The 23,471-nt window shown below is 32.0% G+C and overlaps 3 protein-coding genes across 4 annotated transcripts; 2 read left to right on the forward strand and 1 right to left on the reverse strand.

Annotated features, from left to right (window-relative positions):
- The first annotated feature begins 408 nt into the window (after positions 1–408).
- On the forward strand, positions 409–3,530 carry LOC107907739 (uncharacterized oxidoreductase At1g06690, chloroplastic). Its single transcript, XM_041084822.1, has 8 exons — positions 409–743; positions 1,004–1,259; positions 1,722–1,813; positions 1,893–1,933; positions 2,001–2,008; positions 2,115–2,197; positions 2,271–2,333; positions 2,976–3,530. The coding sequence occupies exons 2-8, from the start codon at positions 1,037–1,039 to the stop codon at positions 3,159–3,161; spliced, it is 696 nt and encodes a 231-aa protein (XP_040940756.1). The 5' UTR covers positions 409–743; positions 1,004–1,036; the 3' UTR covers positions 3,162–3,530.
- Positions 3,531–10,348: 6,818 nt separating this feature from the next.
- On the forward strand, positions 10,349–13,256 carry LOC107893365 (guanine nucleotide-binding protein subunit gamma 3). 2 transcript variants are annotated; one of them, XM_016818335.2, is made up of 5 exons: positions 10,349–11,407; positions 11,876–11,928; positions 12,012–12,056; positions 12,141–12,185; positions 12,344–13,256. In XM_016818335.2, exons 1-5 carry the CDS (start codon positions 11,255–11,257, stop codon positions 13,230–13,232), a joined length of 1,185 nt encoding a protein of 394 aa, XP_016673824.2. In that variant the 5' UTR covers positions 10,349–11,254; the 3' UTR covers positions 13,233–13,256. The 2 variants fall into 2 exon arrangements, with proteins under 2 accessions (XP_016673824.2, XP_016673822.2); XM_016818333.2 differs by having other exon boundaries at positions 10,375–11,407; positions 12,138–12,185.
- A 578-nt stretch (positions 13,257–13,834) lies between these two features.
- On the reverse strand, positions 13,835–16,734 carry LOC107893364 (subtilisin-like protease SBT1.8). Its single transcript, XM_016818332.2, has 2 exons — positions 14,881–16,734; positions 13,835–14,749 (listed from the first exon to the last, which is right to left on the reverse strand). The coding sequence occupies exons 1-2, from the start codon at positions 16,496–16,498 to the stop codon at positions 14,085–14,087; spliced, it is 2,283 nt and encodes a 760-aa protein (XP_016673821.2). The 5' UTR covers positions 16,499–16,734; the 3' UTR covers positions 13,835–14,084.
- Positions 16,735–23,471: the final 6,737 nt, after the last annotated feature.

Here is a 23,471-nt window from a genome sequence, read left to right on the forward strand (position 1 = left end):
TTGGAGTCATCGGAGAGGAAAGTCAATGTAATGAATGCAAATGCTGGCATCACCCTCTCAAACCCCTCTTCCTCAATTTCTAAGATGCACCGCAAATCTCTCTTTCAACTAAATTCATTACATAGATTTGGGATAGGTAGACATGTGGGTGGTGGAGTTGTAGTACTTTGGAAAAGAGCGTGAGGTGTGAGAGTGTGGGTTTTGTTATGGTAATGAAAGGGGGATGGAGACACTGACTTGTCTTCTCAAAATGTTGGTCTTTCTCCATCAATGCTTTCAGGACCCCACGTGTGGGCCTGCTCTCTTCCCCCTCCCTACTTTCCACTTCTTTCCAATACACCCCTAATCGGTGGGCCCCACCTAATACATCTTTATTCCATCGTTTGGTTGAATGTGTTTCTAATACGCGTGTAATACAATACAGATCTAATCGGTGAAAACCACCGATTTGTAATACAGCCCTTCTGCTCAGATTAGGTGCTGCATCGTTTACCCTCCCTGTTTTACCCTCCCAATTGGCTTCCCCATTCCGTCGCCTCTTCCTTCGTTCTACCTTCGTTCTACCTTCGCCTCCCGATTGGCTTCCCCATTCCTTCGCCTCTTCCTCTGTCTCTCAACCTTTTCTTTTCTTTTTCTTTACAACCAGTCACTCTTTCGATTTGCCAACCAGTCGACCTTTTTCTTTTCTTTTTCTCTGTGTCACTCCTTCCATTGCTCTCAATTGGTGTTACTGCTACTGAAAGGTAAAGGTTTCTAACTCTCTTTTGCTCTCAATTATCTTGTAATTGTTCTAACTCTCTTCTTCTCTCTGTACTGAGTTTTAATGGCTATCTGTATTTAACATTCCTGTGGATGCTTGCTAAACTACGTACGTGTCTTGAAATTTTTCTGTGGATACTTTACTTTCCACTGGATATAAAAATTCTTCAGCAAAAATAAATAATTATATTTTGTTTTGAAAAGTAAAATAAAATCTTATTTGTGTTAGGAATTGCTTGTACAGAATTTGCCCTTGAGTTCCAAAGGAATATCATCAATGGCCATGAATGTCAGCAGTGCCTGTTTCTCAGTTTTGAGTTGCAAGAAACCCAACCGAATAAGAGCGGTTGCTTCCGAGGATTTTGCCACTACCGCTGCTCTCAAAACAGATACAGAAGACAAATTGAAGTTAGGAGGATCGGAGCTCAAAGTGACAAGGCTCGGAATCGGAGCATGGTCTTGGGGTGACACCAGTTACTGGAACAACTTTCAATGGGATGGTAAACTTTTACATTTTTCAGCTCATTTTTCTTTGATTTTTTGCTTATTTTTATGGTGTTTTGTGTAAGTAATTTCATAAAATGAAAATAACAGAATAATGGGTTTTTTCTTCTTCTCTTCCCCCCCAATATTTTAATGTAATTCAGCGTTTTCTTGCTTGTGTAACGTGTTTGTATGGTTCAAAAGTTAAAAGGTTGTTTGATATCTAGATTTTGGATTATTTTACTCTTTTTTTCTCTCTAATTAAGTTTATATATTTGTATCCCTTGTATACTGGCAGGTTCTTGGATTAGAACTATTGATTTATTGTTTTCTTCCAATTACTAGGTTTAGTGTTAGATTTGATTTGTACAACTGCCACAAAGTGATGTGTTGAGAATGTTCTATGTGGAGCTCTTGGTCTGCATTTGTTGCTTATGCTTTCTGCATATCTGATTGATTTGTACTTGCTGTGGAAGCAGATCAGAAATTGAAGGCTGCTAAGGCTGCTTTCAATGGAAGTCTTGATTGCGGAATTACGTTTTTCGATACAGCTGAAGTTTATGGCTCTCCGGTAAAACACGAGATCATCTATAAATCAATTTATTTACTTTATTTATGGAAGAATATCGTTGATGATTCCTTTTTCACAGCTCGCCTTAGGTGCTGAAAATTCTGAAACTCTACTGGGAAGGTATGTGTCTTGAATTTCATTGAGGACAACGGTGTTACTTTAAAATCTCACCGAAGGTGGAATGTAGTACACAAAGTCAAATAATCAGAGTTTGGAAACAAGAACTAATGTCAAATGCATAAACTGAGTCTGGCATATATATTCTTTTTAACACAAGTAGGGTGCCATATCTTTGTTTCAGGTGCCCTTATCGGGAAATATAAACCAGAAAATCCGCCATCTGGACCTAGAGGCCGGATTTACACTCCGGAGTTTTTAACTAAGGTATGTCTCTTGAGTATTTCGTATCCCAATTTTAATTTCAGACTTGATTGCTAAGGTCTTTTTAAATATACAGCTCCGACCTCTCCTTATCAGAATTAAGGAAATAGGAGGGAACTATGGGAAAACTCCAACACAGGTTTGTTCTTGTTCTTTTGCTTGTATATATATATATGCTTAAATCTGTTGATAGATCTGTTGCTTCAATATTATGGTCATATTAATAGCACTTAGCAAAAAGACAAGTGCATTAGAAACTCGATATTTCATGTGCTGCCCATTGGACACCCAACATCTTTAGGCATTAGGCTTGGATGGCGTTTTCTTTTCATTGCACAATATGTGACTCAGCTTAATTACAACCATGGACACTAGTCCGTCTACAACAACCTCATAATCATGACCTACACCAGCTGGGAAAATCTTGGCTCAAGTTGGTGAAATAATTGGTACAGAAGTTGTCTTCTTTAAAGTATATTTGATTTCCATGACCCATTCCTCGACCAAACAACATATGTAGTCATGCACTAAGATCACAATGAGATGAGAAAAAACCACAAAGCTTCGCAAGTGCTTTAAGTCCTCTTTGATGGCATTATCCTAATTTGGTATCTATGTATCATCTCCCCTGTAACTTTTAGATACACATCTGGAAGTTGTCACAAATAGGTGGAAACAGGCTGTTTTATTCTCATACTTTTTCATCTCGAGTTGCAACTACTCGATGGGGTATTTTAAAATGTGCTGAGATCTTTTATGAAATGAGCTTTTTTTACTACAGGTGGTGCTCAACTGGTTAATAGCACAGGAGAATGTTGTGCCAATCCCAGGAGCCAAAAATGCTGCACAAGCTAAGGAATTTGTAGGTGCCCTTGGCTGGAGACTAAGCAACGAAGAAGTGGATGAGCTACGGTCACTGGCATCGGAGATAAGTCCTGTTACCGGTTTTCCTGTGGAGAAGCTGTAATTCTTTTTGCTCCGATTCAGGTTGACTTAATTCTTGAATGTTAAACATAGAATGAATAACTCATATTCTAGTATTGGTTCCTTTGAGCCTCATCGTTTGGGTGTTCATTCTGATGCCCAATTTATGGGATCAGATAATGGGAATTGTCTACTAGTGGTGTGTGGGGCAATGATTTCTACAAAAAAAAAAGAAAAAGAGAGTAATGGTTCCTCTTTCTCTCCCCACCCTGTTTGTAATAGTACCATGTAATGTATGTATATCTTTGTGGTAGTCCAGTCAAAGAAATTCAATCCTAGAAGCCTTACCATTTATTATAATGTATAACTTAAAAAATCAATTAAAGTTTAAAAAGGACACATTTGTCTCCAATTTTGAAGAGCAAAACCATGAGCTGTTTATGGCATCGTACAAATCTATAAGCTTTAGCATATAGAAGATTCATAAGCAGCCATGGAATAGCTTAAGCTAGCTAAACTCATTTCCCAAGTTTTTTTTTAATTAAATAAAAATTGAATCCAACACTGAATATAATGTTTTAGGCAATGCATTTCTTTAAATCAAACAAATAATTTGATCTCTCAAACCCAAAAAAAGTCATCCTTGAATGCTTTATAAGAAGTCAAAGTTATGTCAACCAGATTTCCAATTTATTATTTCTGAAAGTTACAATAATAACAAATTACGATATGAATTTCAAAATTTTTAAGAAATGATATATTTCTTGGTTTATAAATTTTACTTTTTTTTAAAAACAGTCAAATTAGTAAACAAAAATTTATTTTCCAAATTAAAAAATAAATAAATAAAATTCTTGTCTTCTACTTTTGAGCCATACAATGTATGTTTGCTTGGTCCAATTCATATATTATGATTTGAGTCAATTAATATAAGAATATTAATTATTAAGAATTTTATTAAATTATATATTTTAATTAAAATATATTTAATAATAATTATGTTAATTTATATTTTACAGTATCATATATTATGATTTGAGTAAATTAATATAAGAATATTAATTATTAAGAATTTTATTAAATTATATATTTTAATTAAAATATATTTAATAATAATTATGTTTAAATATGATTAAATTATTTATTATTGATAATAATAATCTTATTATAATTTAAATAACAATAACAATAATCATTTACCAAAACAAATTTATGCTAAGGGTATTCTAGTCATTTTAGTTTTTTTCATTATGCTATTACACCTCTATTCCATTCAACCAAACACAAGATTACTATTACGCCTCTATTCCATTACATTCAACCAAACAGTGGATTAGCTATTACACCTCTAATCCAATACACCTCTAATCCCAATACACCTCTAATCCAATACGCCTCTAATCCAATACAGCGAACCAAACGTGCCCTAAGAATGTGAATAAATTATTAATAAATTTATATTTTAGTTATTTAATTTTAAAAAAAGTTATAAAATAATCGTTAAGTTATTTAAAATTTTTTATTTAAATCTTAAAAATATTTAAAAATATTTATTTAAGTCATGGGGTTATCATGGTTTTTTTTAAATAGTCTAATTAGCAAGTTTTAAGCTACAATTTGAAAATTAATATCCATTAACAAATAGAATAATATTATTTAATGAAAAATTAAAATGTAAAAGAGATGAGAAAGGAGAGCTTTTCATTTGTGCAAATGGTGCAAGCAAAGAATGCAATACAGTAGTAACTTTAACAATTCAATGACTTAAATGAAAACTTTCAAATAACTCAATGACTATTTTATAACTTTTTAAAATTAAGTGACCAAAATGTAAACTTACTAATAATTTAGTGACTTGAGATGTAAATTTACCTATAAAATTAAATTTATATTGATATTATATTTTATAAAATAATTTAAAATATATTGAAATGCATTTTTTAAATAACTTTATAAAAATATATATTATAATATATTATTTAAAATATCGGACCAACTAGGAAGAAATTAAGAAATCATTTCAATGTCATAATTGAAGTTGGAGTAAAAATATTAAATAAAATTCAAAATAGTGCAAGTTCAAGTATAAACATATAAAAAAAAATTGTGAAAAAGGTGAGTGATTGTCCACCCCTATCCATATGATAACCGTATGAAAGTGAAGACAAAGGTTATAAAAATGGACCAACAACATGGGTGAAAAGTCAGACATGATTAGTTTCACCTATAGTGATTATGCAGGAGATCAAGATGATAAAAGAAGTAATTCAAGCTATGTCTTTATGCTTGGCACAGAGATTATTTCGTAGTTTTCTAAGAAGCAATCCATTATCATATTATCAAGAACAGAAGTTGAATTTGTTGCTACTACAGTTCGTGCTTGTCAAGCTATTTGGCTTACAAGAATCCTTGAACAACTATAATTAAAGCCAGAAAGAGTCATTACAAATTTCTGTGATAACAACTCAACTATCAAGTTGTCAAAAAAATCTTGTGTTGCATAAAAGAAGAAAGCATATTGATGTAAAATATTACTTTCTATGAGATCTTAGCAACGAAGGAGCAATTGAGCTAGAGTATTGCATAAGTGAGGATCAAGTTGCTGATGTATTTACCAAGCCTCTCAAGTAGGTATCATTTGTCAAGTTTAGGAAAATACTTAGCCTTAGACATCAAGTAGTAAGCATGTATTAAACTGAAAGTACACTTTCACGTTGAGGGATTATTGAGATGTTTTTGGTAAATAAATCATCCCTAAAAATTAGGGATTACCAGATATGGTTGAGGTTTTTTTTGTATTTAATTTTGTTATTTTTAACTTTGAGCTTACTAATTTTAGCTATTGTAAAGCTATAAAATGTTAGAACCATTTGGAGTTATTCATCAATTCAACAAAATCTTCTCTCATTTGAGTTAAAAGCTCGTTTTTCTCTGTTTCTCTACTTGTAAGTGCAACATAACACTCACCAATTTCGTGACCTCACCATTGTACAAAGACTAGATCGCTCTCCCACTAAACTTTCCCCTCAAAAGCTTAACTTTGCAACTCAAGAGATTAAGCTATTAATCTCTCAGTTACTCTCGATTCCCTTTAACCTACTTAAGCTTTGCAATCTAATCACTTTTTTTTTATAAAGTAAAGCTAAAAATCAACATATGATGATAATTCTATAAGAGTCGTGGTGTAATCCAAAGTCTTTAACTATAGAAAGTGACTTTACTTGCCTACAAGAAACCAATCTTTAAGTTTTCAATTTCAACTCAATTGGTGTTCATGTTTTAAGCATTACTCATCCAATATCATGAAAAGTGACTAACCCAATACTTTTATTCTAAAATCTATCAACTTTTCAAAAAGATAAATATAATAAGGGATAAATACCAAAACTATACATGAACTATGGTTTAATGTGCAATCGTATACATGAAATTTTGATTTGATCCAATTCTTGTAAATTATTAACACAATTATTGATATAACTTCATTTTATGTTTATATATAGCATGCATAAATAATTATATTTATCCAATATAAAAATAAATTAAAGTATTTATTTCTTTAAATATGTATGATTAAATAAAAATTAAAGTTTCAAGTATACATTTGAACCACAATTAGAGTTTCACGTGTATAATTGCACAAAATTAAAATTCATGTATACAATTGTATATTAAATCAAAATGCATGTATAATTTTGAAATTTATCCCATATAATAATAAAATAGTACCTGAAGTTATAACCATTGTTTCCACTATAGAAACAAATACAAAAGGAGCCTTACCTTTAAATGTCTTAAACATTTTAATTAGTGAGTCTATTTTAGTTAGAGCGTGATAATTTTATGTATAATTTTGAGATTTATCCTATATAATAATATAGTAATACTATAACATGAAACAAAAAGAAAACTAAACATATTACACTGAAAGTAAACACTGATTGATGTAATTCAATTATCATAACATTAACCCATTTTGATAGTGTGAATTTTTTTTTTGTTTAAAAAAGTAATAATTGGTGTACAAATATTGGGAGACAAGGGAAATTGGCACCCTCACCTCTTTGCTTGTCTCCCAACACAAATCCCTCAAGCATTGAAAACCAACCCTTGATTTTGGGACAAAAGTAATCATTTTATTTTACATTATCAAATAAAAAATAAATTCAAGGAATAAATCCATTTGATATTGACCTTTCCATACAATGTTGTAAACCAAAAGTGAAATTACATGTTCCTAGTATTTTAATTTCATAATTAAAAAAGAAAAAGATTGGTAGCTAGGTCCAAAATTAAGGGAGAGCATTTGATCTTTTAGAGTGATTCGATTTTAAAAGTATTATAGTGGTTTTTTTATTATAGATTAAATTGTATTTTGTTTTTTTATTAAAAAAATAGGTCAATTAGTTTGTGTATATTAAATTAAAGAATAAATTGATTATTTTTGTTAAAAATTTTATTCATTTCTACTGTTGAAAATAAATGTGACTTGCAGTATACCTCGTGCTGATATATAGGGACAAGTTTATAACAATAAAAATGGATAGAATTTTTAACAAAAATGGTTAATTTTCATTTTTTTTAGTAAATGAACTAAAATGAAATCCAACTCTTAATATAAGGGCATTTGTGTTACTTCTAGCATAGTTTAGTTTGTTTTTTTTTTAATTAAATTGATATTAATCTACAAAAACCAACTCAACCAAATTAGAATTTAAGAACCGACTTAACTAACTTTAGTTATTGGGTTGAATTATTGGCTTTAATAATACATATTTATTTTATATACTATAAATTATAAATATATTTTAAATAATTAAAAGGATTTTAAATTAAGTAAGGTTTTTTCAGTTAAATTAATATAAAAATTCAAAAATTGATAACAGGCTAAATTAACCAGCAAAATCAAATCCATAATTGAAAATGTCCAAACCAAAATAGACTAAACCAATTAAATGGATTGCACTGCCCTGCTGAAAAACCCAATGCGTTGCAGTTGACTTTGATGAAGCTTTTACATTGAATCAAAAATGGAGGAAAATGGGTGGGGGGGTGGCATGGGGATTGGATACATGATCTTTAGCAGTGCAGGTAGCAGAGTCTGAGAAAGGGAGAAGAACAGTGAAAAGCAGTAGGTTTGAAAATGAAATGAAAAGAAGAAAGAGGGAAGGAGGGGGATGACTATTCATTCAATCATGTACTGAACTGCAACATGCAAAAATCAACTTGATTAATGGTCCCTGTAGTATCAGTATTGGGGCCTCTCATCTTCCCCCTATCATTTCATATCACACCACATCTTTTAAAAAAATTCAATTTTACCATTAAACTAAATCTTTATCCACAAATACGTTAAAAGTTTATTTTATGTATAGATTAAAAGTTAAAAAGATTAAAATCACAAAAGTTAAAGTGAGATGGCAAATGTTTCTTCTATCGAGAGTTTGATCTTTTCTCTTGATATTGAACAGCTTTAAAACTCGTGGCCAACTATTCTTTGTGTATTTAAAATTTAGTTCTTTTTTTATGAATTCAGTGTCACTAATTTTCAAGCTTAAAAGTGTGTTAAATTCATGTCTATTACAACACTGTTTTTTTTTTTTTTTACATAACTACAGAGTGAATTTATTATTATTTCAATTTGTCACACCAATGAAATTTTTAAATCCGAATATTAAAGAAACTAAATTCCTAAAAGTAAAAAACTAATGTCCAAATCTAATATCTCAAAACTGGAAGCAAGAGTTCTTGTATTTTACAATTATCAAATTATAAGCATGAAGAGTGGTGCGGCATTTATCTAAAGATCTTGTTATAATGAAATTTTTTAGGATCATTTTGGAGTTAAAATAAAAAGGGAGAAAAAAAATGACAATACACCGTTAATCATGTCACGTAGGACTTGCATTGAAAAACATGAATTTAACTTTTAATCAATTCAACTGATTTCAATACGAGAGAAATTTATTTAACAGATTTTAGGTCAACATCACAATTTCTCAATTTCTGACACGACTCGATCAGATAAATATAATATTCTCATTTCTATCTTTTAATCATAACCGTTGATTTAAAAAGGATATACCGAAATCTTTGACATAACTAGTAAGATTTTGAGAAATTTACTACTCAAAAAGGACACACAAATTGTAGATCCGAAAATAAAACAAGATTTCTTCTTCTTCTTCTTCAAACAAACAGTGAATAAAATTCTGATTAAATTTTTATATAGAAATAATAATTGTTCTCTCCAATAATTTGGCCTTATCAGGACCCTGTAGACTCAGAGCAAATATCCCATTGCAAAAATCCAAGCAAAAAGGCAAAAAAAGAAGAGAAAATTTTAAGGTACACTGAAAATTTAGACAAATCAGGAAATGGAAAAAGGAAAATAAAAAGAAAGTGCTTCAATTTTTAATTATGGAACCAAATGAGTAAACTCAAACTCAGAATCTTATACATATAATTGTACCAAAACTAAATATTTGGAATTTTACCTTAGATCCATCACTATCTTACTTTTTTTTCTTTCTTTCATGTTTGAACAGTCATTTTTTTTTTACCTTTTCTTTTTTAGATTTTCAATATTCACATTAGTTCCGATTATAAAACATCGAAATGAGAGGTAAAACTTTTCCAACGCTATTTTTTTTTTACTCAAAATACCCGAAGCAAATACTTTATTTAAAAAATATCGAATTTATTATCATTTGACTTGGTTGATGAATTACTCGAATTTATTTCAAGTTTTTTTGCCTCCAATGTATAAGAGTGGAGCATGGTGCATATAGGATATTTGTGTTATCGTTCATGAAATTATCTAGGTTGAAAATTTTCTATTCAAACTCGATTCAACTCTAGTTATTACTAGAAATTCATTCCTCCAAAAACTACTTGGACTCGATTGAATATTATTACAAAAGGATGAACTCAATTCAAAATAAAAATTTTAACAAATGGAAAATATAGAAAACTTGTGTTAAAAAATTTGGAGAAGGGAGGAAAATAGATAGAAAAGTATAAGAGAATGAAAAAAAATAGAATATAAAAAAATTCTCAAAATGAAAAAATATAAGGACCAATTGTATAATTTAACAAAAAATTATTGTTTGAAATGATGATTCAATGTATCTAGTCAGCTTACCATTACAATATTAGTAAAAATTAACTATTGAATGACTAAAATGTAAGATGGGATAAATAAAAGTGATTATTTTAGAAACTTAACCAAAAATGAAAATAAGGTTGTAAGTATCTCTCTTTCCTACGCAGACGTCACGTGCGATCTGAGGTACAACATCGTGCTTTTCGCTTCTCTGCCTTCTGCAAATTCTGCAACCTCAGTTCCCCCACCCCCCCATTCACTCATTCACAGAGACGACACCCCTCTTATACCCTTCCAAACTCCCCAATTTTAACATCTGAACCACTGTTTCCCACTCTCTTAATAAAACCCACTGTTAAAAAAATTACAAATCTTATTACCTCTTCAAAACTATTATTTACACACACTCGCTCTCTGGGAATTACATAGAAGAAAAAAAATACTGAAACTTTAAGCTCTTAAAAATGGGTTCGTACAAAAAGTTGCAGCCTTTCCCACAGCCGTCTTTACCATTATTCTTATTCTCATTATTACCATGCACAAAGGTTATTATTATGGTTATTGTGTTTCTCAATCTTTCTTCATCTTCTAATAATAATAATAATGTTTCCCTTTTTACTTTCATTTTTCATTTTAATCTCTTCTTCTTATCTACAAATGCTGCAAATTTTGCATTCATTTTCTTTCTTGTACAACCCACACTTTCTTTTTTCAGCTTCTGGTTAATCGTTTAAGCTCTGGGTCGCAATTATCCTTGTCAGACACGTTTAATTACTGCCTCTGCCACTGTCATTCACAGTTCACACTCCAAAAAAAAAAAAAAAACCCCACTTTCTTTCTCACTCCTAACATTTACTTGCCGTTTCTTCTTTGTCTCTTTATTAAAGACTGTTTTGGGGTTTCCTTTGTTTACTTTCTATTTCTGGTTACTGCACTGCTTCTTGCTTTTGTGGAAGGAAAGTGCTGATTTTGTGTAAAAAAAAAAAACAAAGTCCTTTTTTTTTATTTTCCGGCGGTGACCGGAGACATTGATGGCTGCCAGGTCCGGTGGTTCTTCTTCTTCGTCGGTCCCGACTCTGCCTCCACCATGTCCGAGATCCCCACCGGAGTATCCTGATTTGTATGGGAAACGAAGGGAAGCAGCTAAGACTCAGATGCTTGAAAGAGAAATTAGTTTCCTTGAGGTTTGTTTTTAATTTTAGTTCTAAATTGATTATTAATAGACCATTCATGCATAAATTGCTTAAAGGTTACGTTTTTCTTTAATGGATTAGGATAAAAAGTTCAACTTGAAATGTTCTTGTTAGTGTAAATTGAAACATCAATCAGACACGTATTCGGATATGGATATGTAAGCATGATCGAGAAAAACTTAAAAAAAAATTGAACATGCCCGTATTGAAAAGAACATGTTTTTGCTCATTAAACACTTAACAATATTCATGCATTTGGGGTAAATCTTTGGGATCACCTAAACATGTTATTTTCTATTAATCATCCTATGAATTTAGAGGTTTATGTTCTGAAAAGAAAAAGGGTTTAAACATACATCATTACCGATGATCTGATCGAAAAATCGGTTGGATTTATCGATACTACACGAGGCTTGTGTTCAATTTCTGCACTGTTGATGACGGTCTTGTTTCGAGCAGGAAGAGTTAAAATCGGTAGAGGGTCTTCAACCGGCTTCAAGATTCTGCAAAGAGTATGTCAAGCTTTGCAATTACCTTGAATAGCTTGCTATCTATAGTTCATTTATAGATAAATGTGTTTTTTTTTTCTTTTCAGGGTTACAGATTTTGTGATGGCCAACTCTGATCCTTTAATACCTACGTAAGAACTAAAAACGTCGTTAATTTTCACTGATTTTCATGTAATATGAGCCCTTATGATTTATATTTTTGTTCCGTGAAGCAGAAGCAGGAAGAATCGGAAGTCATGTCGATTCTGGAAGTGGCTTTGGTACCGATTTCTTGTGCTTTTGTATTTGTTATGTATAAATCTAGTTTCATTTCTATATGTGTTGGCTACTTCGGGCTACGGGCTAACTGGTTTTATGAGTTTTGATCTTTGTTTTGCTATTTGTTCTGTTTCGTAACATGGATTCTGTTCGTTTGCAGTGGGATTCCTTGCTTTAACTTATCGTGGATCTGTTGTTGCTGTTATTCGGCGTGCTCTTGCCATCTGAAATGCCTGCAGTGTTGTGATTGCGATTTATGCAACTGCAGCTCATGCATTTGCAGCTTATGTAAATGCAGGCGCTGCAGTTGCGGCTCATCGGAACACAGTTCGTGCAAATGCAGCTCATGTGACCTGCCTTCATGTAAATGCAGCTCGTGCGATTGCACTTCATGTAAATGCAGCTCATGCAACTGCGATCCGTGTAAATGCAGCTCGTGCGACTGCAATCCGTGTAAATGCAGCTCGTGCGACTGCAATCCGTGTAAATGCAGCTCGTGCAACTGCAATCCGTGTAAATGCAGCTCATGCGACTGCAATCCATGTAAATGCAGCCCGTGTGACTGTAGTTCATGTAAATGCAGCAGTTTATGTGACTGCAGTTCATGTAATTGCAGCTCATGCAACTGTAGTTCATGTAAATGCAGCAGTTTATGCGACTGCAGTTCTTGTAAATGCAGCTCATGCAACTGCAGTTCATGTAAATGCAGCAGTTTATGCGACTGCAGTTCATGTAAATGCAGCTCGTGTGACTGCAAATCATGTTTAAGCTGCTGCACAATCCCTAAATGGCGATGTAAATGCAGCTCATGCAACCTGTGTCACTGCAATCCATGTTTAAGCTGCTGCTCAATTCCGAAATGGCGATGTTGCTCGTTTCCTAAATCTGGTTGCTGCCAAAAGATCTCGTGTAGCCGGAACTGTTGCATTTTTCAATTCCCCTCGTGCACAGGTTGCTTTTGCTGCAAATGGAAATGTTCATGTCCAAAAGTAACCCGTTGCTGTAGTTGTACAAAAACCAGTTGTAATCCTTGCTGCCTATTTTTCTAATATATTTCTGCATTTTATAATTCATCTACAAACTTTAGAGCCACAATTTGTTGAACTTTAAAAAAAAAACACAGATTTAAGCTTAGAATTGCTGGGGTGTTAGCGTTGTTTTTATCAAAGAACACATGCACCAAATCTACCATTTACGATCACGATGTTAGCTGACAGTGAAAAGAGCAGGTGGACCTTAATTTTCAGGTCCCAAAATTCAAAATAGTGGACCTACAAACTGACATGAATTCATGCTGGATGGAGAAAATAGACGAAAACAATTGAATTTGCTACAGGATTCTGCCATATTTTTCTTCAAAAATCTCAAACCAAAGGATGCGGTTGAGATGTCATTTCCATCAGTTCTTAAAAAGAAACCCAGAACCCCAGTATGCACAAATCCATGTTATCATTCATTTTTCTATGATGATGATCATCATCAAAGTTTCAAAGATACCTGAGATTTGAATGTAACATATGCTTGCAGAAAAAAAACATTGAAACTATTTGGGGAAAAAAAAAAAAGAGGAAAAGATCTGCTAGGGGTCCATCTGTCCCCCCCCCCCTTTCTTTTTTCCTTGTATTGTGTGCTATTTTGTCAAATCCGCCCATAAAAAAGACCTTGGAAGTGTACCTTGTCAATGGAGGGGCTCCATTTGGAAGGTATCTGTTTAGCCAACAAGGTGATCATTTTTATACCATCATTAACTTAAATCCAAATGTAAACAAATATTACAAACCACAAAATGAAAAAGGTTTCGGCCATGGATGAGGGTCCCTTTTTGCACCAGATTTCTTGTCCTGTGTGAGGTTCATTGAGGGAAAGAATACCCAGAATTATATATAAACTGTGGGACACTCTCACATCAATGACCATGAGAAGGAAACTGGGCTTTTAACTTGGTTTTGAGCATTGCCCCATACTATTGAACCAAATTCAGGTTTAGCCATTGGGCTTGTTCCTCTTTTAGCTACAAAGGTGACTGTGTATCTCTTCTTTTCACCCACGGTTCTAAAGATGAGTGTCTTGGGCCTAACTGAGATCCCTACTGTCGATGGTCCATTTACTGTGACTTTGTACATGGATCTTGCAGGGCCGACGTTTGTTAATTCACGAGTGTATCGAACAACCCTTTTTCCCCCAAACATGACTGAAAACGATGGGTAATTGAGTTCACCAGGGTCCTTGAATTTCTTCGAACATGTAACGTTGGGGCGTTTCACTATGGTCTTGACATGGTCGACGGTGTAGCCGAGTGAGCACAAGAATGTGATGTATTCGTCGGTCGAGATGTCGTATATTAGGCCTGGTGAAAGAGCTTTTTGGGGATCGACATGGCCAGCCCCATGTGCCCATGGGTTTGACAACGATCCGTCCGCAGCATCCCTGAGAGTCGAGTTGGTGTTGTCTTGGGTGTAGGCAGTGGTCATTAAAGCCGATTTGATTGCACTCGGGCTCCATTCTGGATGAGCGGCCTTGATCAACGCTGCTAGCCCACTGATGTGTGGGCATGACATTGATGTACCTACGCATATTTAAATCAATGGTTGTGTTATGAAATGTGCTCTGCTAGACATAAAGACAAACAGATGATGCGCATGGTGAAAGGTGGTGATGTCACACAAATAACAATGAATATAGCCGTTATGGAAGTACCTGACATGATGTTGAACATGGTCTTCCTCGAGTCCTTGGCCAAACCAGTGGGACCAATACCCTCTGACCAAGCAGCTAATATGTTGACACCAGGTCCAATCACGTCCGGTTTCAAGATCTGTGGCGTCACCATATTGGGTCCCCGGGAACTAAACGCTGCAACAACCGGTGATGGTTTGATATCCAAAACCGTACCACCGAAGACAAGCGCAGCGGTTGGATTGGGATCGGACCGTGCGTATTCTCTGATCAAATCACCGACTTTCCTCCCAACCGCCACGGCTGGTAACAAGTGACTGTCAGCCACCAGTTCCTCACCGCTAGTCTCGGTGTTCGCTAATATCATCCCGACGCCGCCTGCATCGCGCACGACGGCTCCTTTTTCAACTCGGGCGGTTGTTCCTCTATCGCAAAGCACTACCTTTCCACGTACCAAAGCCGGATCGAGCGAACCGGTCAAACATAAATTACTACCGGAGCTGTTACCTTTGCTGTAAACCAAACCAACCGGTTTTTTCCCCATTCCTCGACCGCTGTAAAGCGAGACGCCGTTATAACGGATTTTATTTCCTAAAACGGCGTAAGCGGGGAAATCTCGATCTAACGTCCCGGCGCCAACCGTCATAATCCACGGCGCCACGTTGGCAAGAGTGGCCTTAGTGGGCCCGCTATTACCTGCTGAGCAAGAGACGAAAATGCCCTTCTCCATCGCCGTGAATGCTCCAATGGCGATGGTGTCACGGAAATACGGCGCCGATCCGCCACCGAGTGACAACGAGAGGACGTCGACGCCGTCTTCGATTGCCCGTTCCATACCGGCCAGAATGTCGGATCCGAAACAACCCGTTTCCCAACAAACCTTGTAGGTGGCGACGCGGGCGTGAGTCGCCATCCCACGAGCCGTTCCGCTAGCGTATCCGAGGAGACTAGCGTTTGCCACGTGAGATCCAGCGGCGGTGCTAGCAGTGTGTGTACCGTGACCATCTTTATCACGCGGGGACTGGATCTCTCCCGGTTTTTTGTAAATCCCACCACCGCCGGATGCCATACGGTAACCTTTTGAAAAGCTTCGAGCTCCAATGAGTTTCCTGTTGCAAAACTTGGGATTAAAATCAGGAGCCGATTCACACTCACCACGCCACTTAGCAGGAACCTCCGGCATACCGGAATCATCAAAACTCTTAGATTCCGGCCAAACACCGGTATCTAACACCCCAATAATCACATCCCGAGAAGCTTGTTCGAGTTGCTGGGTATTATGACCAGCCCATAGGCCAGACTCAGCATCAAGGCCTAAAAACTGTGGGGTACGAGTAGTGTGAAGATTATAAACAGTATCTTCATAAACACCCAGAACCGAATCTGATTTGCCAAGAGCTTCAGCTTGTTCTGGATCAAGTGAAGCAGCGAAGCCGTTAAATGCAGCATTATATGAATAAAGAAGAGACTCAGCTGGGGTGGCGGTGAGTGACTGTAAGCTGGAACGGTACCAATCATTGTGGGTTTCAAAAGAAAGTGGCTTGTCTTGATGTTTCATGTGAACAATGTAGGTCTTTTTGGCGGTGACTGTGAGACAAAGTAGGAAGAAGAAGAAGGTAGAAGATGCCATGGCAGCCATGGCTGTAGATTTAAGGATTATTAGTACTTATTAATGAACTTAGTTCAGTAATGATACTTACAAAAACTGGAAGAAGAAGACTCTGAGAAAAGGATAGAAGTAAAAACATTAGACTGATGTCGGATTTATAACGCACTTATGTTTCTAATTGGGCTTGTTCTTTAGCTTTATTTACTTCAATGCCATCTATAAATATGTAAATCTGAAAATTGATTTATACTAATTATATAGCTTTTTATTTTTATTACTTTTTTATTACTAATATATTTTCGTATTCATGAATATAATCCAAATATAAATATATGTTTCCCTTATATTACAAATTTAGTCACTTATATTTGAAATATTACGTTTTAGTCACTTACGTTATCGTTTTGTTACGAAGTAATCACTCTACCATTAAGCTCTGTTAACTCCTTAATGACAATCTTACAAATTGAGATGAGAATAGTTTTTTCAATCAAAAAAAAAGAAACCAAAAAGAAAGAGACGAATGGTTTTTTTTTTTAGTTCAATGTGTAATTAATTTAAAATTTTTAATTAATTAAAAACATATTATCATCCCAGTTGGATATCTAATTTGGTATTTAAAACCTATTTAGGCTGCCACGTAGGATTGCCGTTAGGAAAGTAACGGAGCTTAATGGCATAGTAACCACTTCGTAACAAAACGATAATGTAAGTGACTAAAACGTAACATTTCAAACATAAGTGACTAAAATATAATCTAAGACAAATAAAAATGACTATTTTTTAATTTACCCAAAAGTTTAATATATTAAATATCTATATAAAAATTGTATTATAGAATTTACAATTTTCAAGAGGCTAGCCTTCTATAACGGTCCATAATGTTGAGCGTGACAGATATTTGTCATTATCAGATGCAAATGCTACAAGGAAACTACAGCTGTACACACGCGATACGAAATACAACCTAACTTTACCTAAGTTTCTTTTTCATTTTTCTTATATTTATACCGTATTCATACTTTTTTTATGTAATAGTTATGTTTAATTTTTTATATTTAAATTATGTCTAATTAGTTAATATTTTATTTTTATAAATTTTGATATATTTACATATTCATGTTAAATTCGTGCTTTTTTTTTCGTATTGTACTTATTATTTTTTCTCTGTCATATTCGTATCGTATTATAATTAAGTGTAAGAATACTATCACTTTGAAATATTAGATTTTGAGTTATGTTTGTGTAAACGTATTTGATCGGGTAATTATTCAGTCTGATACTTATAATGATTAATTTTGATAATAACTATTAATATAATTATAATTTTTCACTTAAAAATTGTTTAAGCAATGCTATTAGATTAGAAGTGTTGTAAAAAAATGTAATAAAAATCTATTTTAACTAGTGGTGGAGAGTTCGATCATTGCCCTAGGTATGGAGCAATTTTAAAAATAAAATAGTTACTAGACTCACTCTTGTAGATACCTTGAGAAATAAAAAAATGTAATAAAAATAAAATAGGTTAAAATATGCCATAAATTTCTGTATTTTTGAAAATTTAGAATTTATTTCTTTTACTTTTTAATTTCAAGGATTTAGTCATTTAACTTTTTATATTCCAAAATTCAAGTGTAATTTTTAACACTGTTAAATTTGTATATGTGACATTTTGAAGAAAAAAAGATTCACTTGAATTTAACTGAAAAATAATAATGTTAACAGATAAACTTAAATTTTGAAATCTGAAAAAAAACTAAATTTTTAAAAATAAAAATATATAAATTAATTTTAAAATTTCCCAAGAGTAAATAAACTAATGGTACATTTTTAATCAATAAAATAACATGAAATTGTATGAAATGCCAAAAAAAAAATTAAATTCGATTATGATATGATTGAATATACAAATTTTTATGGTATGCTATTATGGGTGATCGGATAGCCGGGAAAGTAGGTGAGTTTGAAAATGAAATCAAGATTGCAATATTTTAAATTAGGTTTGATTTACTATTTGATTTCCGAATTTGATATTTTCTTAATTTCGTATTTATGGTTTTTTTTTGTTTAATACAATATATGTATTTAATATAAATTATACATTCTAGTATTTAAAGGTAATTGTGTTAAATTTTAATGTTTAGTTTGAATTTTAGGATTAATTTAATGAAAATTTATTATTAAATAATAATAATATATATTTTTATGTCTATTTTACGATCAATATTCGAGGTAAGTGGTTATCTCTCTCACCAAAATTATTTTCAAAGTTTGAATTTGCTTTCTTTCATTGAGATTACAATATATTTTTTAGTGCAACCAACACTTGTATTTCACGAGTTAAATACAAAAATTAAATAAATTTAAAATTAACATCAACTTTCAAACCTAAATTAGTAGTAATTAATTTACATTTAATCAGCCTTAAAACTCGAATTGAACATACAAAAAAATTAACAACATTACCTTTGACATTAAAATACGTAACTTTGACTAAATATTCATATATTACCTTAGACAAAAAAAAACATAAATACCACGTTAAAAAAAATGTCAAACTCGGTGCGAATATAATGTATTAAACATTTAAATGAAATTACCATAATTTGGTGGGGAAATTCAACATTTGATCATTGCCACCCAATTAGTAGATTTGCATTAAATGGTATACATTAAAACTAGCTTATATGAAGTTAATTTATTGGGAAAAGAAGTTTGGGATGGAGGAGATTGTATTGGTATTACCCCTCTAATTTTACAAAAAAATTATTTTAATTCTCTATTTAATTTTACGTTTTTTAATTTTTAATTTTACGTTTTTTATCAAATCGCTACAAAATAAATAGAAAGTTAAAGTTTTTATTTTTATTTTTTAACATTGTATACACGTGGATTGCCACGTAGATGCCACACTAACATCTAGTTAAAAATTTTTAATTTTAAATATTAAAATTATTAAATTATTAAAAACTATAAAAAAATATTTTTTATTTTTTTAAATAATTAAATGTTGATGTGTCATCTACATGATAATCCATGTGTATATATCACAGACCGCTGTTCAAAGTCCATGACCAAAGCACAAAGAGTGTCTCATGGAGGTCAATCTATTAAATAGGGCTCGTTTGACTCACTCAAACTAGTCCAATTTGAAGAACAAGTGACGAAGCCCATTTGCTTGAAGTTTTGGTGGCCCAGTGAAGCACTTATCGTAAATTAGGGATATCTTGGTAAATATAGAAAGTAATTTTAGAATATTGTAGGAGATTATAATTTGATAAGATTTAATTGTGTAGCATTTGGGAATTATGTAAATCTGTTAATTGTAAATAGGCTTCAATCTCTTCCATTGATGTAACTAAATTTGTATCGTTGGTTTTAAGGTAGCTCAACTATAAATAGAAGTCATCCCCTTCGTTTGCAATCATCAATTGTAATATATTATTTAGTAAGTAAATACTAATTGAAAGCATCTACTCAAACACTTGGGCGTGTTTTAGCTTTCTTGTGGCTTTACTATTCTTTCGTTGCTTCTGCATTATTTTTTATGCCTTGGAGAAATTTTACGAAAATTCTCACTTTTGCGAGTGTTAGGTTAACTTAAGTAGATTTGAATCAAAGAAATCATCTAAGGCCGCACTAACTGCGAGACTAAAGTTCTAGTCCCATAATATATGCCACATCAGCAAAATTAGCAAACATTAACTTTTCTATCCAATTTTGGGTGATTTGACAAAAAAAATACAAGTTCAAGAATTAAAAGATATAAAAAATTAAATAGAGAGCTAAAATAACTTTTTTGTAAAGTTAGAGGGCCAAAAAAATCAATATACCTTATTTGTATATGCATGTATTTTGTATTTAATTTTTTTAGGAACAAACTTTATAAATATAAATAAATTTTGATTTAATACATATTATAATAAATAAATTTTAAATTTGTATAATTACACACATTAAATTTTAATTTTATTGAATTAGAAAATAATGTTACGTATACAGCATTTATGGTATATAAAATTAAATATAGATATATAATTACACTAAATTAAATTTATGTATAACATTATAATTTAAATTAAAAATTACATATTTATTATATTAGTTTGTTGAAGATATTTAGGATTTTCTTTTTAGGGTCAAAGATCTTAACTTTTTCCTCATAAACATAAGACAAATAAAAAGATTAGATCAGTCACGGGGTCATATACACATCCTATTTTGAAAAATATAATTATTAAAATATATAGATAATGAATAAAATAATTAAAATGCCGAATTTTGATAAAAATATATTTAAAACAGGCACGAGTGAGCAACAATTTCTTTTCTTCTTTTACATCCTTTGATTAAAGTTTACGTTATTATTTTGTTATAAAGTCGTCACTATATCGTTAAACTTTACTACTTCACTAACGGCAATCCTAAGCTACAATCTAAATAGATTTTAAATACTAACTTAGATGTCTAGTTGTTGGGATGAAAATAAGTTTTTAATTAAATAAATTTAATTTGGACTGCCACGTAGGACCCCTGTTAGGAAGATAACAAGCTTAACGGTAGAGTGACTATTTTGTAACAAAATGATAATGTAATTGACTAAAACATAAAATATCAAATATAAGTGACTAAAATGTAATCTAAAGTTAATAAAAGTGACTATTTTTATAGTTTAGTGAAAGTTTTATTAACTATGATTTCAAATAAAATTTAAGTTTTTTATATAAAATAATAATTTTTTCGAAGCATTAAAAAAGCAAGATATTAACCTCATTTTATAATTTCACTATTTATTAATTACGTATAATTTTATTTATTTTTTCATCATTAATCTTTATATTCAATAAATTTCAATTAAAAATAGTAAAAAAATCTAATTAATTATCTAATATTATCATATGTCGTAATTTTCAATTAATATATGTATGTTTTTTTTCAATTAATAATTTTATTTAGACTCGAATCTAAAATCTTAACCTCAATTGTTAAAGCTAAAATTTCATTGGTTGTAAGTTTATTTTTTATTTTACTAATTTCAAGTAATTTATGAGTCATTCGGTTAAACCTTTTTGTTCTAATTGCTATATTGATCAGTTCTCAACTCGTTCGATCAAATCCTGTTCTAGTAACATTGATCACATCATCAAATATTGACAGAATTTAAATTCAATGATCAAGATGTATCTAGTTACCAAATTCATTAAACAAAGTGACTAAAAGAAGTATAAGTACCGAGCTGAACCAAATTGCGAAGTTTAGGAGTAAAAAAAATATTATCCCTTGAATATAAGTTTAACTTAAATTTAATTTTATATCACATTAACATACATTTAAGTTCTTATTATTTTATAATTAAAAAAATGAAATAGCGAATAAACAAAATAGAAAATACATAAATAATATTAAAGGTATTGTTCTCTTCTCATTTAAAATTTTATTTCATAAAATCTATAATGAATTTTTTCTTTTTCCCTTTTTTCATCATTTTAGATTTATTTATTAAATAAATCTTACTTCTGATATACCTGAAATGAAATAGTAAAAAGGAGACAGGAAAGTCAAAAGTTTCTCTTTTTCTTTAACACCTTTTCAATACATGCCTAACTATATTAAGCTTGAATTAAATTTAGAGTGGGAAAAAGTGAAACTCTTCTCGTACTGTTTATAACATAAATAAAAGGATGATATATTTTATTATATTTGAACCCATGTTTTCTTGATTACTAATCGGAGTATTAGATAGGATTTGGGTCACTTATTCGTGACCTGAATAAATCTCACTAAACGATTGAGTGCGAGGTAAATCGCAAGAAGACAGTAGGGAGAGTTCGCAGATCTAATTCGCAATGTGAGCTCGTGGATTCAGCTCGCATGAACCAAGTGACGATCGTGGTCCTAGTTCACATATACCCAAGGTGCTTGCAGAAGAGAGATTACGTGTTCTGCAAGCAACCCAGAGTAAAACATGTGTCCAGCAGGCCTAAAATTCGCTCAAAATGTTAGTCCTAGGAACAGAGAAGACCGCGTACACTGCAGGCAACTCAGGGCGAAACATGTGTCCAGCAGGCATGGAGCCCACACAGAATGTCAGTCCTAAGGATGATAAGGTCAAGACAAAACAGTGAGGTCAAGTCGTGAGATGTGATGATATAAATACCTGAACGTTCTTATTGATAAGATACGGTATAATATTACTCAACACATATCAATTGAACTAAAACTTAATCAGTAAAAAAACAAAATGTTTACCTTGACACAATAAATATAGAAAGGAGACAAGAGAGTGAAAGGCAGGTTGGTTAAAGGAGGAGTAAAAAAAATGAAAAAGAAAGAGTAATGATAATGTCTTTAAACTCGTGCGCTGAAATGCAGCAATGTAGAGTCCAGTTCAGCTCCTTGCCCTCCATTTCAAACATGCGATTCTAAGCTGCAGCCGTCAGAGGATTCTCCCCCGTTTCTTCTTCCCTTCCTCTGTTTTCTTCCCTATTTTCCTTTCTATCATGTTTCATAGTACGATTTCAAAATCTGCGGATATAATTTTATTTTATTATGGGTTTAGATATAAAAAAATTCAAATAATATTTGAATTTCGATATTTTATCTTTTTAGATAATGAATTTGAATTCATATAATGTTGAATATATTATTTAGCATTCGAGTTTCGTACATTTTGTATTTATTGTCAGATCTAGTCCAATTGATGTGATTTATTTAAAGTTTTAGGGTTGATTTAATAAAAGTTAATTTTCTCGGAAAAAAAGTTAATTACTAATATTATTAGCTAATTATAAATTTTCATCAAATCAACTTTAAAACTCAAATTAAATACTTAAAAATTAGCACTGCTACATTCAAATATTAAAATGTATAACTTTTGTCAAATACAAGTGTCACGTTGGATTAAAAAATAACATATGTACCACATTAGAAAATAAGTGTCAAACTTGGATACCAAATTATGTATAAACCTTCAAATAATGATTAACCAAATTAGTTATCTGCT

This window comes from Gossypium hirsutum, chromosome A13 (genome assembly GCF_007990345.1).
Source record: "Gossypium hirsutum isolate 1008001.06 chromosome A13, Gossypium_hirsutum_v2.1, whole genome shotgun sequence".
In the NCBI taxonomy this organism is placed as follows: Eukaryota; Viridiplantae; Streptophyta; class Magnoliopsida; order Malvales; family Malvaceae; genus Gossypium; species Gossypium hirsutum.

Excerpts from the sequence above, each read along its gene's own strand:
- LOC107907739 (XM_041084822.1), top strand. The coding sequence starts at position 1,037 with ATGGCCATGAATGTCAGCAGTGCCTGTTTCTCAGTTTTGAGTTGCAAG. Across the intron at positions 1,260-1,721 it reads GAACAACTTTCAATGGGATG|ATCAGAAATTGAAGGCTGCT; the intron begins GTAAACTTTTAC and ends CTGTGGAAGCAG. Across the intron at positions 1,814-1,892 it reads CTGAAGTTTATGGCTCTCCG|CTCGCCTTAGGTGCTGAAAA; the intron begins GTAAAACACGAG and ends CCTTTTTCACAG.
- LOC107893365 (XM_016818333.2), top strand. The coding sequence starts at position 11,255 with ATGGCTGCCAGGTCCGGTGGTTCTTCTTCTTCGTCGGTCCCGACTCTG. Across the intron at positions 11,929-12,011 it reads GCTTCAAGATTCTGCAAAGA|GGTTACAGATTTTGTGATGG; the intron begins GTATGTCAAGCT and ends TTTTCTTTTCAG. Across the intron at positions 12,186-12,343 it reads CGATTCTGGAAGTGGCTTTG|TGGGATTCCTTGCTTTAACT; the intron begins GTACCGATTTCT and ends GTTCGTTTGCAG.
- LOC107893364 (XM_016818332.2), bottom strand. The coding sequence starts at position 16,498 with ATGGCTGCCATGGCATCTTCTACCTTCTTCTTCTTCCTACTTTGTCTC. Across the intron at positions 14,750-14,880 it reads CATGTTCAACATCATGTCAG|GTACATCAATGTCATGCCCA; the intron begins GTACTTCCATAA and ends AAATATGCGTAG.